The 19,879-nt window shown below is 40.3% G+C and overlaps 2 protein-coding genes across 3 annotated transcripts in view; one reads left to right on the top strand and one right to left on the bottom strand.

Moving 5' to 3' along the window:
* B3GAT2 (beta-1,3-glucuronyltransferase 2) overlaps positions 1 to 14,966 on the top strand; it is a 28,351-nt gene extending 13,385 nt beyond the window's left edge. Inside the window, exons 2-4 of the mRNA XM_084826891.1 lie at positions 4,871 to 5,015; positions 13,650 to 13,798; positions 13,880 to 14,966. Of these exons, the coding sequence (XP_084683017.1) occupies positions 4,871 to 5,015; positions 13,650 to 13,798; positions 13,880 to 13,966 (381 nt within the window). The 3' untranslated portion in view covers positions 13,967 to 14,966. The remainder of the gene's footprint in view (positions 1 to 4,870; positions 5,016 to 13,649; positions 13,799 to 13,879) is intronic.
* Positions 14,377 to 19,879, bottom strand: part of SMAP1 (small ArfGAP 1) — an 89,994-nt gene continuing 84,491 nt past the window's right edge. For both annotated transcript variants that reach the window (XM_084826889.1, XM_084826890.1), the window contains 3 exons: positions 19,025 to 19,190; positions 17,889 to 18,220; positions 14,377 to 15,329 (listed from right to left, as the gene is read on the bottom strand). In XM_084826889.1, coding sequence (XP_084683015.1) covers positions 15,195 to 15,329; positions 17,889 to 18,220; positions 19,025 to 19,190 — 633 coding nt within the window. In that variant the 3' untranslated portion in view covers positions 14,377 to 15,194. The remainder of the gene's footprint in view (positions 15,330 to 17,888; positions 18,221 to 19,024; positions 19,191 to 19,879) is intronic.

The raw sequence follows: 19,879 nt of genomic DNA, 5'->3' as shown, positions 1-19,879 counted from the left end.
TTTGCATGTAATGCCAACACAGAAGTTGTTTAAACCATGTGTCATTGGGGCCACGGAGAAGGAATGAGCATCCTAACTCCTTTGCACTCACCACTTCCACTTTGAATCAGCTTTCATCAGCAACCCAGGAACTTTCAACTTTCATCAACAATCTATAGTTTGTTGTTGGGTTAAAACTCTGGGTTTTTTGTTCCTCAGCAATCCAGAGTTCTGGGTTTAGGCGTCACATCAAACAACCAGGAATGTTTCTGGGTTATTGATAAAAGCTGACTGAAAGCGGAAGCAGTGAGCATGCAGGAGGAAGCGCGCTCTGGCATTATGTGCAAACCAGGTCTGTGAATCTTACCAAAACAATGGTGCTTAATCCTTTCATTTGGGACCTTTTCCCAATCAGAATTCCCTTTCCCCCACAGATGGGAAAGCAGATGGGGGAGGCAATTTTGATTGGAAAATACCCCCATTGGAACAGAGTAAGCATCCCTGGCACTGCTTCAATCAGATTCACGGACTTCAGGATCTCCATTTTGTTTGTGTTTGTTTTTGCTTTTAATTATTAATCATTAGGGTTTTTTCAATACAATACAAACATTCCCCTTCCCTTCTTCATATCATCCTTCATTTAAAGAGTAAAGATTTCATGTATATAAGTAAATCCATTAAGCAAAAATTGGACACATAAAGTTACATAGACAATAAATCAGCCAGCCAGCCAGCCAGCCTTCTGGCCTCATGTGCCTTTTGGCAACTTGTCTAGTGTGGTCCTAAGCTTCTGGAGCACCTGTGCCTGAGTTGGGGGCTAAACCAGTACAGGGAGCAAAACTGCAATACTCTTGTTATGACTTCTAGATAAGGTGGTTGCACTGGTACAGTAAATGATGGGGAAGCAACGAAGCAGCACTACCATAGACTGAATTGTGGGTGAGGCTGTACATGTTTCCAAGAAAGAGAACTGAACTGAGTGAAGTTCTCATAAAATATATCTTTATTCTTTTTTAAAATGTCAGTGCAGTGAAAAGAAAATAGTAATTGATATTGTTAAGATCCCTTAATGCTTTCAGCATTTGGCCAGCTACCAGTTGGAATGCCTTAGACAATAAGAAGGAAAAATAGAAACCTAGCAGTGGGACCCGTGAAGGTGCATCATCTGCTGATACGCTAAGCAAAGGCAAGTTTTTTTCCAAGGTTTCGACAGAGATGCTTGTAGTCTGCTTTATGTTAGAAATATCACAGATTTCAACTGGATTTGCTATAGACAACCTTGAAGAAAATGTGGAAGGGCACAGATAAGTATTCACAGTGACTGAAGAGAATTGCTGAATGTTTAACAGAAGCAGGGTATTGAAAGCTAAGCAGGTCTTAAGAGCTAGGAGAGAGAGTAAGGTGCAAAAACTGTCTACACTATTTTGCTGCCCTCTCTTTAGTGTTGAGAGACACTAATAGTCATGAGAGACAGGGTTCCCCCCCCCCTTTGATTGGCTGTTTTAACCAATGGGGGCTGGTGGCTCCAATTCTGGTGGGGCAGTAAATCCATTCTGGGCTTCAGTCAGCATCAGTGAGAGCTCTAAAGGAGCTATTCAAGGTGCTGACCTTATCCTCACAATAGGTTTAGCACCTTGGATAGCTCCTTTAGAGTTCTGGCTGCTTCTGACTGAAACCCAGAATGGATTTACAGCCCCACGAAAATCAGAGCCACCAGCCTCCACTGATTTTAACATTCTTTTTTCTTCCTGAGCCCATTATTATGGTCAATTTTAGGGAATATCTACTGATCATTAAAATTAAATATTGCTGCTGGCCTCCTTGGGTGGATATAAACCTGAATAAAGAAATATTTTTTTCCTTACTGGAAAAGAGTATCATTTTTATTTTATTTTTTTGAAAATCAGATAGATGCTCCCTCCTTACACAGATACACACACAGTCGCTTTGGCTGGGTTTAAGTTTAATTTTGAAGTACTTCTTTATTGGTGATTTGCTATGCTTTCAAAATTTCCAAAACAGAGTATGTATATCAGCCTCAGTCTAGAGAACATTAATTGTGCTTAAGGCCCATTGAAGCCAATGGCACAAGTCAGTTGCAGTTAAGTGAAGTTCCATTGATTTCTGTGGGACTTTAGTGTGACTACTTTTCCCTCAAATGGGACTGTCATATTTGGGTATTCTGTAGCAGTTGCTAACTAGAAGCCCCTCGAAAGAGCCAATCGTTTTGTATTCACACACAGCATTTGTAGTACCTGCTGTTCCTTATCGAGTGTAAGGGTATTTGCTTATGAGCATGTTGGATGAATATTGCACCATGGAGGACATTACAGTGTCCAGTTAAGGCAGTGCAGGAAATTCATCTCCCCCGTCTTCCCCGTGCAACACCATTCTGTTTAAAGTTACATCAGACAGATCTCAAATAAGGTTCACTGACGGCTTAATTGAAAAGATTGTATCCAGTGGTGGCTTTGCACTAGCAGAAAGGACTTCCACTTGTGCAAGTTGTGCATCTGATTTTTGCTGATCCCCTCTCCCCCAGCTGATGCAGCCCTCTGAAAAGTGGCTCCAGTAGGTTGGGGAACCCCCTGGAACAGGATGGGATATGACATGGAGGGTGCCATAAGAATGGGGGGATTGGGGACAATTGAATGCCCTGTCTTGCACAAGTTGGAAGTGTTTTCTGCTGTGTGTATTGCATGCTTTAGAGAACTGGTGATGTAAAAATAAGTGGTTAAAGTAACATTCCATTAAGATGTGGTGTTTATCATGCTATAATTATTGCTTCTTTTGAACGGCCTTTAAGAGAGTTAACATATCTATGAGTCATGATTAAAGGATAATTCTAAAACAGCTGAATGTGTTGGCCTGCTGTAGAATTAAGAGGAAGGGTGACATGTAAAGAGAAGGAGTATTATGTACACATAAGCAACTGTAGTTTGGTCCCTGCAATAATTAAATATATGCATTTTGAAATATGGATGTTGTCTTATCTGCTTACGTGTGATTATTTTTCTTTGTATCAAGTATATTTGGCATGTCTTATTGTTGTACAGCAGGAACCAAGAAGAATGCTACTAGTTCCACTTGCCCATGGAGGTGTTGGGCTGGTGTGTCTCAAACACCAATCCTCTATCCCAGATGTCCTACCCCTATTGAAACTGCGGGGAGTTTCAGGAGCAGTTTGCGATATGGCATGAGGTTTTGCTAATTAAAGGGGAATAGTTTAAAACCCCACAAGGCATGCTGAAGCTTTTGGGTACTCCTAAGTAGCTCTTTAGATTTCAGCCATATACATAATAGAAGGATACTTTCATTGCTTTTATAATTGTTTTTAATATAATCAGCTCTCTAAAGCCATATGTCTTTTTCTTTTCAATTACTTAGTAATCAAGCTTTGCCTCTGTAGTGCTTTTTAGATTGACAGTATTCTCCTTTTTTACTTCGTTTTCTAAAGCTGTATCAGGGCGACTGTACCAAATTGGTTTAAGAGGAAAGCTAAATAATATATGAGAGAGGTTTGCATGAATGCTTGAATTCTTGCATTTTATTGGGTACAAGAGGCTAGCATGAATGAAGCTGTAATCTTTTATGATGCCCTGATGGCAACAATAGTTCCCAGCCATACAACGCCTACATTTCAAATTTCCACACAAATGGAATTCTCTACTACCAACTCCTCTGTCTTTTTTATTACCCAACATAAAGGGGAAAGTGTACGCCAAGGCCAGAATTTGTTCATCTTTAACACACCTAAATTAACATTTATTGTCCACTCATGACAGGTGTGGTTTCAGAAATTTCAGAAACTTACTGGTGCCCTTCCACACTCGATACATTGTAATATAAAGTTCAGATAAAATTTCCCTGTATACTTATTAGAATATATTCAGCATACAAATAGGTAGGCAGCAAAGTGTTATATAGCCCCAGCTGGTCTTCTGTATAAATATCTATAGCTATATAAAAGCCAGTTACCATCATTTCATCACACTATTGTGACTTTGTTCAGAGACACTGCTAATCCACACTTCAGCACTGTGGGACCAAGCCTTGAGCTTGCATGGCAGCAAAGACGAGATCAGAAGCCTTTGCTATCATTTCGTCGAATCACAGTTGCTCATTTGGTCCAAACTGAGAGCTGTGGTTAATGTTAACTATAGTTTGAAATTGGCTTGCCATAGTTACCATAGTTAATTCTGTGGTACCATAGTTAATGCTAGCCACAGTTTTTGTCCAGGTTCTGACATATAGTAACTGTGGTTACCTGAAAATAGAGATGAGAGTTTCCAATCTTGTCCTTGCTGCTGCTCCAGAGTGCGGAGAGTACATGAGCCCAGAAGCTTGTGCACATCATGCCAAACTATTGTTTAGCATTACATATGAACCAGGCGAGTGTGACAGAGAAGAAGGACTAAGGATGGGATGGGACAGATAATGGGGTCGCAGGGGGTAAGCTTGCGACTCTGCCTGTTGAAAGTCCTACCCTATCTATGATCTGTGTCCTCAACATACCTGGGTAACTTTTAATTGCCAGTTTGCCTGTTTTTTGTTCCCATCCCTCTTTCTATCTAGATGAAAGCTGTCTTCAGAAGATTAGCAAACCAACTTCAGTGAGACTGTCCCCGCCCCAGATTTGGTTAGGTGTAATGATACTGGTACCAGCTATTTTTTGTTTCCTTTAGAAAGCTCAAATGTTGAAACATTTAGCTAGGGAAATATTTATTAGATACAGATTTCATTAGGCACTCTTGAGATAGGATGAAGGAGAAAGAATTAATTTATGTTCTGAACATCTCATTATTAAAAAAAAGTAAGTATTCTCATCACAGCAGAGTGCCTTTGGATGAATAAACTAGTTTGAAAGTGATTCTTTGCTTCTTTCTTGCAGATGCGCACAACCCACAAAGTGTCTGTATGGCCTGTGGGACTGGTGGGCGGACGACGCTATGAACGCCCAGTTGTGGAAAAGGGCAAGGTGGTTGGCTGGTACACTGGCTGGCGGGCAGGGAGACCTTTTGCCATTGATATGGCAGGTGAGTCATTATAGAATCTCTGCTATATTTATGTGAACAGGCATGTTAGACACTGCATTACCTGTTTACACTTGCAAACAAGCAGTTCTAGATACTTGGATGCACAGTATACATGCCCATGCAAAAACCCAGTCTTGTGTCTTGGTCTGGAGCATGGAAGATTGTTACAGAAGGTTCACTTCGAATCCTGAGAATCTCAGCTTTTATTGCTTTTAGTGACTGTCTTATTTTTAAAAATGCAACTTTCTGGTCCTTAAGGCTTTCAGACAGAAGCTTGTAAATATATCTTGAATTGATGTCTTAATAAGCTCTGTCTTTTTAAAAATACAATTATTGTGACTACATTTGACTCCCAGTAGCACTTCTGACAGCAAAATTTGATAAGCGCTCCTTCTCATAGACCACTCTGAGAGTGATGGGAAGAATTTGACACCATCTGAATTGACCAACACAACCTACTGAAATTATAGTTACCAGATGATACAATGAAACTGGATAGCATACTACATAGCACATCTCTGAGGGTGAATTCTTCTAATATCATCTAGCTACAAGAACACTTATGTGAGGGAGTCCTGAGCCTGTCCAGGCGAAATATGTACTGATATTACTTTTGCATGTACAGATACCCCATCAATGCATCTTCCTGTTTTTGTTCTCTGTGTTATTTGTATTCCCTGCATGATGTTAAAAGACCAACTTTGGTGGTTGGGATGGGGCAGGTGGAGGATATTAGATGGTTTTTCATATGTCTTCATTTCCCCAGCTCCATATCTGCATTCAGAGGGGCCCCAGGGGTTCTCAGTGCATTACTGAAGGCAGCGTGGTGCATGTAGGATTGCTGGCTAGGAAGGCGTTGCCCAGGCTTGTAGCACTGACACAGTTCTTACATTGGTGAGTTAACATGGTGCTGCTGCTTCCAAAATTGGCATAGGGACATAAGAATCATTTCCCTCTATCTGAGCAGTCATCCGTCTGGTCCAGTACTCCCATCTTAGCTGCATTCCAGCCACGGATCCTACAGAGCTGGCAAGTAGGTCACGGCATGATGCAGAGAGCCATCCTTTGTTTTTTCTTAAGTGCCTGGTACTTTGTGGGGTATAATTCATCTGGAGGCAGACACCTCATTTTTAGCGATTATGTCTCACATAAGTTTATGATATTTAACACACACACATACACACTTATTGCTGCTTCCCTGCTTGAGTATGAAAGCAGGTATATTGGTAATATTCAGAGATTCTCCAAAGACTTGCTAGCTCCTGTGGGTAATTGTAGGGTGGGGGTGGGCAGCTTCTGCAGAGGCCCACCAGTAGTACTAGGAATTCTGCAGTAATTTGTTGTTGTTGTTCAGTCGTGTCCGACTCTTCGTGACCCCATGGACCATAGCACGCCAGGCCTTCCTGTCCTGCGCTCTCTCCCGGAGTGTGCTCAGGTTCATATTCATTGCATCCGTGATGCTATCTAGCCATCTCATCCTCTGCCGTCCCCTTCTCCTTTTGCCTTCAGCCTTTCCCAGCATCTGCAGCCCCATTATTATGCATGGGAATCTCTCCCCTTTTCTCCTCTCTGCCCATAAGAGTGAAGACTGTGAACAGATTTGAACACAGAAGAATGGGGAGTAGTCAAGCTGAATTTGGGTGTCTGGAGCATGGAGATGGAAGCAAAGGTCGGAGGGAATTTGTGGGGAGATACTGAAAAGAAGGTGTCATAGAATCATAGATTAGTAGGATTGGAAGGGGGCTATCGGACCATCGAGTCCAACCCACGGCTCAATGCAGGAATCCAAGTCGGAGCATCCCTGACAGATGGCTGTCCAGCCTCATCTTGAATGCCTCCAGTGTGGGAGAGCCCACCACCTCCCTGGGTAATTGGTTCCATTGTCATATTGCTCTAACAGTCAAGAAGTTTTTCCTGATGTTCAGCCAGAATCTGGCTTCCTGTCACTTGAGCCCATTATTCTGTGTCCTGCATTCTGGGATGATGGAGACGAGATCCTGGCCTTCCTCTCTGTGACAACCTTTCAAATACTTGAAGAGCGCTATCATATTTCCCCTCAGCCTTCTCTTCTCAAGGCTAAACATGCCCAGTTAGTTCAGTCTCTCTTCATAGGGCTTTGTTTCCAGTCCCCTGATCATCTTTGTTGCCCTCCTCTGAACCCTCTCCCGCTTGTCTGCATCCTTCTTAAAGTACGGTGCCCAAAACTGGACACAGTACTCCAGATGAGGCCTAACCAGTGCTGAGTAGAGGGGAACTAGTACTTCCCAGGATTTGGAAGCTATGCTTCTATTAATGCAGCCCAAAGGAGCATTGGCCTTTTTTGCAGCCACATCACATTGTTGGCTCATATTTAACTTGTGATCGAAACAATTCCAAGGTCCTTCTCGCTTGTAGTGTTGTTGAGCCACGTATCCCCCATCTTGTAACTGTGCATTTGTTTTCTTTTTCCTAGGTGCAGAACTTGGCATTTATCCCTATTAAATTTCATTCTGTTGTTTTCAGCCAAGCGCTCCAGTCTATCAAGATCACTTTGAATTTTTCTGCCTTTTGTGTCTAGGCTCTGCATTTGATTTTCTATACTTTAGTAACCAAAAACAGAATGCAAGGATCAGTAGCAAGGTGGGGCATTTCATGGCATGTCAGTGACACCCAGCAAACATGGGGTGTCTAAACTTTCTCACTGAGTATGTTAAAAATGTCAGCTTGGATTAAATCCATTGAAATCAGTCAGACTTTGGTTAGTTAAGTCCATTTATTTCACTGAGTCTACCCAGAGTATGATTAAGTTGGATCCAATCCAGTATTCATGGCTGTTCCTAAAAATGTATGCAGTATTAGAAGTTAGCAATATTGAAAATGAGCAAAGATTGGAAGCAATAGCACTTTTCACATGAACATGTCTTATCTTTAATTGTCTTATAAGTGTTGCTGGCTGTATACTAATTTAATTTACTTTTTAAATAATAGCAAAACACGCTCAATTATTTGAATTGTATATGCTATTTCTGTTTAAATGCTTGACTGAATTTCTTTGCACCTTCATTAACTGCTGCAGGTAGCGAGTATCTCTCATTGCATGAATATTGCACCGTGCATAGGAAAACAAGCCTCATAGGATAGCTGAAGTAGCATTTTTCGCACTTGATCATGAAAGGAATCCTTTTGCACAAACCAACAGAAAGCGATGACTGTGATAGCTTGTAGGTAGATACAGTCTGAAACACCATGCTTAACGGGGAAATCAGCAACCACCACAAAGGCAGAAAGCTTCAAAAACTAATCTCATCAATCTTTAGCTGTTCAGTTAGTGACTGCATAGCTCTGCTTAGCTGTTTGTGTACATGCTTGGCCAGTCTTTTGTATATGCTATATGCATCTCAAGTGGCTGAATTGCTCTTGATATAGTGGGAGCTATATTCTTGCCAGGCCATGAACAAGAATATTTCAGAGAATGCTTTTCATGGGGGAGGGGGAAGAGAGAGAAGCATATGTAGATAACACAGGTTATCTGTTTTTCTTTCTGTGATATTTACACACACACTACTGATGAAATGTTCTGGCTTATTTAATGTTTTCTTCAAAATATTTACTAAATTGAAACAGGGAGTGGGAAACTACTGTGGGGACACGTCTTTCTCCAGCATTAGCTTACAGATAGCACATGTGGATAGTTTTGAACAAAGGTAGGTTAGAGTGAAATATAACTGTAAAGCCATAATTCCCTAAATGGTAGAGAGGCATCACTAACAAGGCACAAGACAGTCAGATCTGGTGCCCAGTTCCAATCTATTGGTTTCCTTTCTTCTGGAGTGAAGAATACTTTTTAAGGTGTTTTGTTCTGCATTCATTCTAGGGAGCTGTGGTTTTGGCTTCCCATCACATGGGTATGAATGCACATGCAGCAAAACTTATGCATGTTAGGATCATCATACATTAGTATCCATTGTTTAGACCTCACAGTAATTCCTACATGGAAGTGCCTTCCCTGTAGTAACTTGTTAATAAATGAAGCAGCTCTCACTGTGACAAAATGTGAGGAGCCGTGATTCAAAGTGCACCTTATGGTACAGGAAGTTGTTGGTTTGCGACTTCACAACATCTATTGAGGTAGACCGCACAGAATAGTATTCCATAAATGCAGAGTTTATGGCCAGTTCTAAGCTGCTCAGTCCCCAACCCAAGTTATTTGGACTGTCAAAGTGATATGCAGTATTATTATATGTGGGGCAAAGTGCAGTTGCATATGTAAGATGAATCCCAGCATTTACATCCATAGATACTCATTGCTATTACGCTGTGGATGTGGCGCCTTATGGACCAGAGAAGAATGGCTGTAATTCCTTAGCCACAGTCAAAGGCAACTGAACAACCTAAGACAAAAGACTTGTCCCCATAGATGTCTAATCATGTGTTAATCTTGAAATAATGTGAACCCATACATCTGGCCTCTGCTACTGATGTGCCTCCCAATTGAGAATCTGCTTACCTCCTAGCTACAGTGTTTTAAATCCTTCTAGAATGATGAGCCCAAACAATAGCATTTTAGTTTGTATCACTGCATAGCTGTGAATGGAAACCTCCCATTAGCTTCAGCTGTTACATGTGATGTGGATACAGCTCATATCCATTGTGGCTTCAGTTACCATCCTCCTGTTCCCTTTGTCTAGCACCTGATACAAAAGCCCATTTTGGGCTGCTGATTAGCTTTTTAGTTCCTTTTAAACCTGGTGTTCTGATATTCTCATTCTTGTGTGTGTTTGTGTGTGTATGATCAGTACATTCCTTGAGCTTATTCTAAAATAATGGTCAGTTGAGAATGCTGAAAGCCAATTTGAGAGTGTAGGAAAAGTATGTATCTGTGGGAAAGTTTCTCCTGCTTTTTGTTGGTGATTTAGCAACCACAATGTGTCTCTTGGAAGAGAATAGCAGTGGCCTCTGTGTCCACTGATGTCACACTTTAGCTAGAGCAGCTCCTGCTGGCCATCTCACTATTCTCCACTTGAAAAGGGGAAGCATGGGCCGAAAATATTAGCAACATTCTTCAAAACATGAACCAGGCCTACACCAAATGTAGTAGGAGCACCCATAGTACAGACACAGCCCATAACTACAATCTTTTTTCTTTTGAAGCAATGAAAAACTTGTATATTCATTTTAAAGTCATGCTGACTCCTTCTGTAGCCCACCCAGTGCCCTATTTTATTTATTTTTATGCAGTATAGCATTGGGAGGGCTAGCAGTGGAGTTTAACTTGGATTTGATGTAAATGGTAATCACATTATCTCCAAGAGAACTGTGTAATTAGGCTTGAATTTAATTTTCTCCCTTCTAGAGAGCAAAATCTTCCAGTTTCACTTCAGTGGCATTCTGAATTTAATATAACCCCCATCTGCTTCATACTTGCTCAGGATAAGACTCCCTATTTTCAAGTAAAGCTGTTTCTAAAACAATTATGCTTGTATATTTCCTTCAGGTGCTGCAGTACACCCCACAGTGTGTGCTAGGATAGCTGTAGCAGCATGGTATGGCTATCACATTTGCCACAAAAAGCACCAAATTAATGCTGGTGTGGTCATTTGCTTGGCTTAACAACCCTTATGGCATTACCCAAGAAGCATCATTAACTCTACCTCCCCTTCTAGTCCCTTGCAGCGGCACTTGGTACAGTTGTGATGCTCAGGAACAGGAGGGAGCATACTAGAGGAGCACCTAACCCATGGCAGCTGCCGCACCATTGCCAAGGTTTGGGTTCTGTGGATATCAGGTTGACATTTGTGCTACTATCACATTAGCTGCTGTGCCAGCCCATAGAATGTAATTGTGCTCAGTGGATATCTGCTTGCCCTTTTCTATCATCAGTTGAGAAACACAGAGCTATTTAAGTTATTGCTGTCATTTTAATGCAGTGTTTATTTGCAGCCTGTGAATCACAAATACAATACGCTACATGCAGAGAACTGTGTTTTCTTTCGGCATTGCAAACAAGGATATCTTCACAAGATGCTATTGAAGTAATAGGTTGGATCCAGAGTGTCCATTCCATGAACGGAAGGGCTCCTCCCACTCACGGAGGGTGGGAGTTCCAGTAGAGGCCTCCCACTGTAGGAAGCAGAGATGTTTACACACACACCCCAGCAACCTCCTTCATCACCTGCTACATCCCACAACCCTCTGGAGCATATTTGATGTGGGGTGGCAAATTTTCTGAAGTGAAAACTTCTCTAGTTCTTTATTTTTCCGCAGAAAATGTTCCATTTCATAAGATCATTAGTAAAAATAAATGAATGCCAGTTGGAAATGCAAGAGTTGCTCTTTTGAAATAAATGAGTGATTGGCAGCACATCATGCACATTTCTTTGGGTGGCTAAAATTAGTGTCAACATTTTTCAGTACCTTTGGGTTTTCCCCTTAAATTTAAACAATATAAGCAAAGTACATGCTATTGCCTTAAAAATTTTAGAAGTACGCCAGCTGCAGCCCTATCTTGAAAGGACCAACCTTGCCTCAGTTATCCATACACTGATGACATCCAGGCTGGGCTACTGTAATACTCTGTATATGGGGCTCCCTGCAGAGTCGGTCCAGGAACTTCAGCTGGTGCACAACATAGCTGCCCAAGTGTTGGTGGTGGCAAGGTGATCAGATAATTTAATGCCTACACTGCACCAACTGCACTGGTTACCAGTGTGTTTCTGAACCCAATTTAAAGTGCTAGTTTTGACCTTTAAAGCACTAAACAGTTTGGGACTAAATTGCTTGAAGGACCACCTTCACCCTTATAAGCCTGCCTGCACTTTTAAGATCAGCAAGAGAGACCCTTCTCCCTTGCCCAACTGTGAGGGTAGTTAGGTGGGTTAGTACACAAGAGAGGGCCTTTTCTGCAGTGGCCCCATACCTCTGGAATAAGGTGCCATCAGGGGTCTGCCAGGTCCCATAATTACAGGCTTTTAAGAAGGCCCTGAAGACTTACCTGTTTACTCTGGCCTTACTCTGATTGTTTTATCAGACTGGATTATAGTTGCAATTATGCTATAGGTTCTCTTATGCTGATGTTTGTTGGTTTGTGGAACTTTTGCTGTTTACTACTGCATTGTTTTTTATATAATTTATATGAATCTTATATGCATGTTATTGTTATATGTCACCTTGGGAAGGGCCCTGCCCTGAAAGGCAGCCTATAAATATTTTAAATAATAATGCAATAAATTTCTACATAAATCACACTAAATGTGCCTTAATATTTTCCTTTCAAATATATCAGGTCAAATACTTCAGCTGTGTTAGGACAAAAAAAATAGCATGGGGTATCTTCCTTTAGCTTTATTAGATAAAATAAAGTAAAATAAACATGGTAAATTAGACCTTTCTAAGGCAGGAGTGAGCTACTTGTGGCCCTCCAGATGTTTTGGGCTATAGCTCCAATCAGCTGTGGCCATCTTAGCTGAGGGATGGTGGGAGTCGTAGGCCAAAACTTATGGAGGGCCACAAATTGCCTGCCCCTGCTTTAGGGCATAAGAACATTTTCTGATACAGTCAGAAAATTTTCCTATGCAAATAAACCTAATTTACATTGGAAAATTTTTCCAATTCAGAATTTTCCAGAAAACCCATACCCACTGTGCTGGGGGCTGTAGGAGGAAGGGGGAATTATTGAAAATCACCTCTTCCCATTTCTCCCACATGAATAGAGAGGTGAGGAACTGTATGTAATGCTTGTTGCGAAGCATGTTCACACATCTGGTTTTTAACTCTAGCTATATATTCTTGCATATTCAAATTAAAAAGTGAATCATCCGGGCTAAACATAGTTCCTCTTCCTTCTACATTTAGTGGCACCGCTTGCAACAAATGGGCTAATTTCTTGAGAGGTAAAGACAAGACTCAGGAAACTAGAATTGACTGGTTTTAGCAAGCCTTGTCTATCTCTTATAACTCAAATCACCAGTAACGCCACTCCTTTGAGACACACGCAGTAAGATCACCCTTCACCAACCAGTGCAGTTGGTAGGAATCTGTTCCTGTACTACTTTTTTTAGTAGCCTTTTAAAAAAATGTTGAAAGGTTGGTTACACTTTGTGTTGCACTTGCCATGAAATGGAGATCACTTATAGTATCAATGAAAAACTAGCTTGCATGTGAATTTATTAAGTCAAATTTATTTTTCCCTCTAGTTAGTTTAACAGTTACATTCACTTCACTTTAATTTCCAATTAATTACAAAGGTAGTGTATGGGGAAGGAAAATCAGTTGGTTTGTTCCTTTAAAACTCACCTTTTACTACCACGCAGGCTGTTCATCATATAGACATTCCAATTGCTTACATTGTCACTGTTTACATTCTAACAAAATGTATAAGGAATTAAATGGATATGGAGGCTCACAGCTAGTCACTTTTCAGAATAAGACAAAAGAGGTTTATGGCATGAAAAATAAGTGGCATAAATTATGTGAAGCAACCACATAAGTTATATGCTATTGCATGATACTGTGTAAACCCTTAGGGTTTTGCTTACAAAATACAAGTTGTTAGCAAAAATAAAAGGGAAAAAAGGATAATTTCTAAAGCTAAATGAAAGAGCTATGAAATGTGTATAACTTTGGTTTTAATTATTTAACAACATTTGATTTACAAAGGGTTTGCTGTAAGCCTTCAGGTGATTTTATCCAACCCTAAAGCGGTATTCAGACGCCATGGATCACAGCCTGGGATGCAGGAATCTGATTTTCTGAGACAGATTACTACAGTGGAAGAACTGGAGCCAAAAGCCAACAACTGCACAAAGGTATTAATTTAACTATTTTACTAGAGAAACTTGTCTTTTGGGGATAATCTAGAATTAACTTTTTTCTTCAACTTATTTCAGGTTCTTGTATGGCACACTAGAACAGAAAAGGTAAATCTAGCTAATGAGCCAAAGTATCACCTGGACAATGTCAAAATTGAAGTATGATCTGTGAGCATAAAATGGGACATACCAAAATGAACGGATGCATCAGAGTTATACCTACCAGCCCCAGTTAAAACATTCAGACTGTACAGTCCTTTACTGTATGAAAGCCTTCTGTCAGATGGCTCAAGATGTACGTATTTTGTCTTCACTTGTTTTGCATGTGTTTCTCCAATCCATTTTAGTACTTTCACTATTCAGATTTGAGATTGTTTTTTTTACACAAGACATTCAATGAAATGCAGTGAAACAGTGAATGGTTACTAATCTAAACAAATGTAAAGCTTCAACTCATTTATCAGTTATAATGGGAGCTTCCAGATTATTGATGTTCAAAGTTTATTTGTTCCTAAATTAAACAGCTTTGTTTTTAAGAACAGTACACAAAGATCTTATAGAATGAAATAATCATGTGATGTTTATGGATTTCTTTAATATAGGGAAGAAACAGCTTATCAATATGAGGCACCATAAATGTAAACACAATTACTGGCATAAACCTGGATACAGCTGTAAAGACAAAATTAAATATACAATTGAGGATTACCCTGTATGTATGCTCTACAGTATACTTTAGATTAGTCCTCTGTACACATTTGTATAACCAAATTGCCTATTTTGACATAGGAAACTCAAATAGTTAATTTAGAAATGTAAAGAAAACTGATGGAACCACAGTGACATCCAGGTTTATCTCTCTTTCACCAACCACTTTCCCTGCTCAGTATATCGTTGTAGTATCACAGTGAAATGAGTGATGGAAAATAATTGTTACACAAGGAAACACATTCTTCAGTGATACATGAACACTCTTATGATTAACATTTGTTCATACAGTACCTTCTACAGAATAACTGGGCAATTTGCAGGGTAGAGTTTATATATTAGGAGATAGTACTAACATGATAACTATTTCCTTTCTATGGATAAGTGATAAAATAATTAGAGTATGTAGTTGGTCATGTAGCTCTTCTGAAAGATATGATTCATGAAATCAAATGTACTGTGGAATGAAAAAGCTGCTGCTGATAGGTGTTCTCAACCTGCTTTTCACTACATCAAAATTTAAGTCAATACAGACCACAACACGGTCAGTTAAGATTACTTCTTAATATGAGTAACTCTTGAGATTGGAGAGAGGGAAAATGTACATGGACAGACCAGGGAAACTAGATGGATTTGAGCATGGAATGTCAGGACTCTGATCTAGATGAAACTTCTATTGCAGTTTTCATTTCCAGAGTTGCGTACTGAGAGTCTGCCCTGAGGAACTTCCAGTCCATCCTGGCACTGTGTTTGGGGGCTGGCCAAAGCCCATCATATTGCTGGAACTACTCAGATTCATTCCAGCCATTTGCTGATTCATCTGTGAAATGCACACATAATTCTAATGAGTATACAGGTATTCAAATTTCATACTGCTGTTCAAACAGTAAATAAGACCCTGGCTTTGTATTTTTAAAGGAAGACCATAAACATACCACTCCATCTCAATAAATGACATTTGTGTATAATACCCATCTCTAACATCACAGGAATAAGTTTCCTTCAAGTGTAACATTTCATTTATTATTATATTTCTTATACTGCCCCATAGCCAAAGCTGTCTGGGTGGTTCACAAAAATTACAGACTATCCTTCCAGAAATACATCCTTTTCAATGATAGTATACAACTTCTGAGTTGATTGACCAATACTTTTAGAGAAACTCTGGTTTCTCTGAAGGCAATCCAGATTCTCTAGAAACATTGTGCTTTGCAATTTGTATAAACGTGATTAGCACTGATTTTTTTAACTCATTCTAAATCTTAAAGCACCTCAAGACCACCTTTGTGCTACCAAAAACAAAAGCTGAAACCGGATGCATCAGCTTACTAGCCTAAAGGAAGGTTTTCATCTATATTGTAGAATAATCTTGAACATTTCAGTTCTACTTGGTGCAAGGCCAATGTATAAGTTACCAGAGTGATCTGGCAGCTGCTTCCATATGGGTAGATGCCATGCTGCTACTGTAACATCTGCAGGAATCAATCATGGTTTGGTTATCAATGTGGCAACTTTCCATACTACTAGCAGCAATTCCAGCATGGAAAGTAATCATGCCCAATTGCTTCCTGCAGATGTACCAGAGTTCTCACACCACTCTGGTAACATTGACTGACAGATAAGATGCATTTCGAGCTAGTTACCACAGATTTTAAATGTCTCGTATCAAAACATCTTAATGCTTATTAAAAAGAATTTCACAATATGCCAAAATACATCATTACTGTAGGAAGTAGTGGTAGACTTGAGTAAGGGGATTTGTTAATACCCAGATGGTTTTCCTGGATCACTGCTAGGCTATTATTTAAAATGAACAGTACTTGTAATAAATCATTTGCTAAAATTGTGTACCAGCCATGCAAACAAATGCAAAAGGAAGAACTACACAGTGAGCTGGTTTGCACCATCAACAGCCCATAGGTTATTTGAGGATTGTTTCCCCTCCAACAAGCCATACCACCTTGATTCGGATGACATGACAAGCTGCGCCTGGGAGGGTGATTAGGCACATGGCTCCTGGCATGTACTACGGCTTAAACAATAATGGGAACTGGAGTCCAAAATGTGTTTAAACCATGGTGATCATGTGAACCAGGTCAGTAAATGCCATTTGATGCACAAGTGATTCAGAAACTTCCTAAATCATCAAGGACCAATGTATCAAAATAACTAAGCCATTCTTGTTCTCACACTCCTATAACAAACTGATTTTTTTTCAGTGAAAGCCTTCTAAAGTAGCATATTGGTGACTAAGCCTCCTTTAGGAAACATCATTCCTTGTATTTCCAATGTTCAGGAGTGTGCCATTGCTTATTTAGCCAAAATGGCACCACCAACATATGGGAGGTAGCAGCAGGCTCTGAAGAATCCTGAGATTTGCAGAAGTACAAAAATCTTTAGGAAGAACTCTAAAGGGGGCTGGGCCTCCAAAATAGCCCAATGAGGAACAGACTGAGCATGCTCAGTGACCACTGAATGCTGACTGCTTTGCGGGGAGGGGGAACTAAAAACCAATGGAAGAGTATCCTGGATGAGGACATGGCTGACTGACTAGAACAGTGAACAGGAACGTTCTGTTTCAGGTCCTGCTTCTTCTATAGTAACCATGAACATGACTTATCCCATTCTACCCCTCCATCCCTGTCAAGGGTTTTCTCAGAGGTGTTCCCAGGGAAGACCATCTTCTTGATCTAAAAGGAAGGGTAATGAACCTCTGGCAATCCAGATGTTGGTTTCCAACTCCCATCGGTCCCAGCCAGCATGGTCAATGAACAGGGCTGATGGGAATTGTAATCCAGCATCTGGATGGCCAGATTCCCCAACCCTGTCCTAAAGGGTCTATCGGTCATGCGTGTACCTTCTCCTGTACCTAATAACCAGTAATATTTATATACGCAGAAGTTCTTAATCTATGTTTTAGGCTATAAATGTAAGAATTATTCACTTTAACTTGGAATTCCCTAATATTATGAAAGTTAAAGCTAGTGGAGTAACTAGTATAGAACTGATTTATACTGGACTTGAGCAAGAACTGCAAATAACTAACTTCTCATCACAAAATGAAAGACATTCAGAGGTTTGTTTTGGATTTGTTTGTTTGCCTAAAAACTTCATTTTCCCAATTACATAACTAAAGCCAAATGTAGGATCTTTTCCTACTCTTCATAGCTTAATATTTTACCATTTCAGTATATCACTTGGCTAAACTGATGTCTGCTCTAACGCCAAGAAGCAATGTCCAAGACAAATGCAATATGGCAGAAGGTAAAGACCTGCCGATGTAACTTCAGTCCTTGTCAGTGGGCTTTAATCTTAAAATTGTTCTTTTCTATAGCCACTTTCCCCCAGTCTTACATGAAGAGAAAAAGTATATTCCCACCTGAGAAAGGTTCCATTGAGTTGGTTGATTCTGCTGAATACCATATTTCTGTGGTGGGGCTATCTGTCCCACCATTGTTCCTTGGGGTCCACCAACATTTTGAGGAAGTCCTAAACCAGCAGTTTGTGTAGTGACAGAAAAGCCATTAGGCATTCCCATGCCCACCATCATGCCTGCATTCTGTCCTATGACAGGCACCGATTGTCCCATCATGTTTCCCATCATTGCAGGGGCTGCAGGTATAGGCACAGGCACTCCCATGGCTGGAAATCCTTGAAAATGACCTGCTGGTTGTGTGGGAAAGGGCAAAGGCTGTGGTCCCATGAATACACCTGTATTGGACAAAAGGGGAGAAAGAGGGGGAGTATTATGTTGAGTCAGTGAAGGCTTACGTTCTAAGCATAGTAGATACTTTTGCCAAATTTCAGTTGTATGTGGCAAAAATTGCTATTGGTGTAAACAGAGGGGGGACACCAAAAGTGGCTGCATGACTGAATTATTGTTAATATCTACATGTGGTGCAATGAACATTGGTAAGGAATCTCATTAGTGACAAGCCCACAATTCCTACAAGTTAAAGGTGGATGGATTTATAATAAAACCAGGGGTTCAAAATCTATGCACTTCGTATCCATTGGTGCCTAAAAATTAGGCTTGGTGACTTGCATCTGTGTTGCTGAAATGGATAGGAAGCAAGCACACGGTTTTAAGCATGTGCAGTATTCTTTTCCCACACCAATGAGACATCATAACCAGTAGCTACTCATTAGAGAAGGGCTTCCAAATCAGAAGTTACAATTTCCACTAGGCATGATGCTGGAGATGTTTCAATTAAGCATTACCTAAAAGAAATGCAGCAGTAAAAAGAGGGGGATACCACCAAGGAGAATGATCTCTCTCCTATCACTAGGTTGTTCAGGACTTCATTCCCCCTCCGCCTCCCTCCCTCAAAAAGCAATTCTCAATCCTGAATATTTTTTTCTTTAGACATGCTGCTTGATTTTAGTTTTTGAATGTAAAAGTGGGGAAATATATTCAGCTTTACATGAACACATACCAGGGTGGGGGGGCAATTATGTGTTCTTAGCACAACTTTCAATTAAGTTACTTTGGAAGTAGATTTCAAAATGAATTACCTGGAGCATTGTGCTGCGGCATAGTCCCTGTGCCATACAGGGACAAGATGGAGTCTTTGGAGAGCTGTTTCTTTGCTGATTCTTCTGATTTGGTTTGTTCAATGAACAGATCAAGATCTCCAGATGCAGCAGATAAGGTGGCAGCTACAGGGTTAGTGGAAGCACTCTTGGAAATAAAAATCAAAGGAGACTACTGAAAAAAGTTACTACTGGAGACATTAACATGTTTTCAAACCAAATAAAACACATTTTAGATACAAGCTAAGTACCAAACTTGCCAGTTACTAGTATCACAAACACTTGAAAGTACTATTATAAAAACAAAATGAAGAGCCTTGATGCTTACATATATAGAACACAATACTACTAAAAATGTTTCCTTTGCATAAATCACAATGATATATATTATGAAAAATAATCCAGAAGTTTATGTAATGTGAAACACAAGAGCAGCTCCACATTTTATGTAGCAAGTGTATTATTACCCTGTAACAAATATTTAAACTTTATCTCTTCCACATGTGCATGCATGCATCTGGAAAACCTGACTGGGCAAGGGCCACTGGATATGCACATGCAGGTTTTTAAAGATGTGAGTACACTTGTATGTCTTTCATATTTTACATGTTTGCTGTAAGAACATAAGAAGAGCCATGCTGGATCAGACCAAAGGTCCATCTAATCCAGCATTCTGTTCTCACAGTGGCCAACCTGCTGTCAACCAGGAACCCACAAGCAGGGCATGAGCGCAACAGCACCCTCCCACCCATGTTCCCCAACAACTGGTATACATAGGCTCACTGCCTCTGGTACTGGAGGTAGCACATAGCCATCAAGACTAGTGGCCATTGATTG

The sequence above is a fragment of the Heloderma suspectum genome, chromosome 1, assembly GCF_057233095.1.
Source record: "Heloderma suspectum isolate Gila_16-S chromosome 1, 16-S_ref, whole genome shotgun sequence".
NCBI lineage: Eukaryota > Metazoa > Chordata > Lepidosauria > Squamata > Helodermatidae > Heloderma > Heloderma suspectum.
The sequence above is the reverse complement of the archived record's forward strand: the minus strand, read 5'-3'. Positions and strand labels throughout refer to the sequence as shown.